The following is a 1,164-nucleotide window of genomic DNA, read 5'->3' as shown; positions in this document are numbered from 1 at the left end:
ATAGATTCGAGAAATTGTCAGTTGAACAGGTGAGGTTGCAAAAAAGTGTTATTCAAAATAGTCCGGCCGTCCTGGAATTTCTTGAAGAGCATGGCAATATACTGAGTGATGTCCAAAAAAATGTGAACAGTATCGTGTGCAGTGATGTATGCGCTGATGGAAATTCAGATGCTGAGACATCAGTCGCTAAAAATTTGTCTGACATTGCTGAAGAAGGTAACAATGATGATGGAAATTTATTATTATTAATTAATTTATTATTATTAAAATTATATATATATATATATATATATAAAGATTACTGCGTTTTTGCCAAAAATATATAGGAGTATATTATATAGCCGAACATGTTGTGATTTTCATCAATAATTGCATTTTTGACAGTCTTAACCTTATATATATATATATATATTATATGATTTTATTATATGATCTTTGGAAAATGGCGGAAGAAATAATTGTCGAGTTTAAAAGCGATAAAAAATACGTAATTGATACGTTATTGTGTTATATTTGGTACGTTCGAAACTAGATAAATGAAAAGGAAATGAAAACTTCTCTTTGCGAATTTTTTGAAGTGACGACGTAAAAAAAAGTGCAAAGTTTTTGCATCATGAAGCCAAAACATTATCACTCAGCCTGCCGGAGTTTTTCGAACACGTTGACAAGAATAAAATGTGGGACGAATTTCTTAGTATATGTCAGTTAATTTTTGAAACTAAAGTCGAAGACAAATTTCCCTGTTTTCTCGCTGATGACTTGTGGAAAGTTACTAATTGTGACAATAGATTCGAGAAATTGTCAGTTGAACAGGTGAGGTTGCAAAAAAGTGTTATTCAAAATAGTCCGGCCGTCCTGGAATTTCTTGAAGAGCATGGCAATATACTGAGTGATGTCCAAAAAAATGTGAACAGTATCGTGTGCAGTGATGTATGCGCTGATGGAAATTCAGATGCTGAGACATCAGTCGCTAAAAATTTGTCTGACATTGCTGAAGAAGGTAACAATGATGATGGAAATTTATTATCAGTAATTAATTTATTATTAGAAAAATTATATATATATATATATATATATAAAGATTACTGCGTTTTTGCCAAAAATATATAGGAGTATATTATATAGCCGAACATGTTGTGATTTTCATCAATAATTGCATTTTTG

The 1,164-nt window shown here is 30.8% G+C and overlaps 1 protein-coding gene across 1 annotated transcript in view; it reads left to right on the top strand.

The window, feature by feature from the left end:
• HELRODRAFT_184640 (hypothetical protein) overlaps window positions 1-1,000 on the top strand; it is a gene marked incomplete at both ends in the record, with an annotated part of 2,411 nt that extends 1,411 nt beyond the window's left edge. Inside the window, 2 exons of the mRNA XM_009015800.1 lie at window positions 30-216; window positions 620-1,000. Coding sequence (XP_009014048.1) covers window positions 30-216; window positions 620-1,000 — 568 coding nt within the window. The remainder of the gene's footprint in view (window positions 1-29; window positions 217-619) is intronic.
• Between the last annotated feature and the right edge of the window lie 164 nt (window positions 1,001-1,164).

The sequence above is a fragment of the Helobdella robusta genome, assembly GCF_000326865.2.
Source record: "Helobdella robusta unplaced genomic scaffold HELROscaffold_1610, whole genome shotgun sequence".
NCBI lineage: Eukaryota > Metazoa > Annelida > Clitellata > Rhynchobdellida > Glossiphoniidae > Helobdella > Helobdella robusta.
This window is presented reverse-complemented; position numbering and strand designations above follow the sequence as displayed.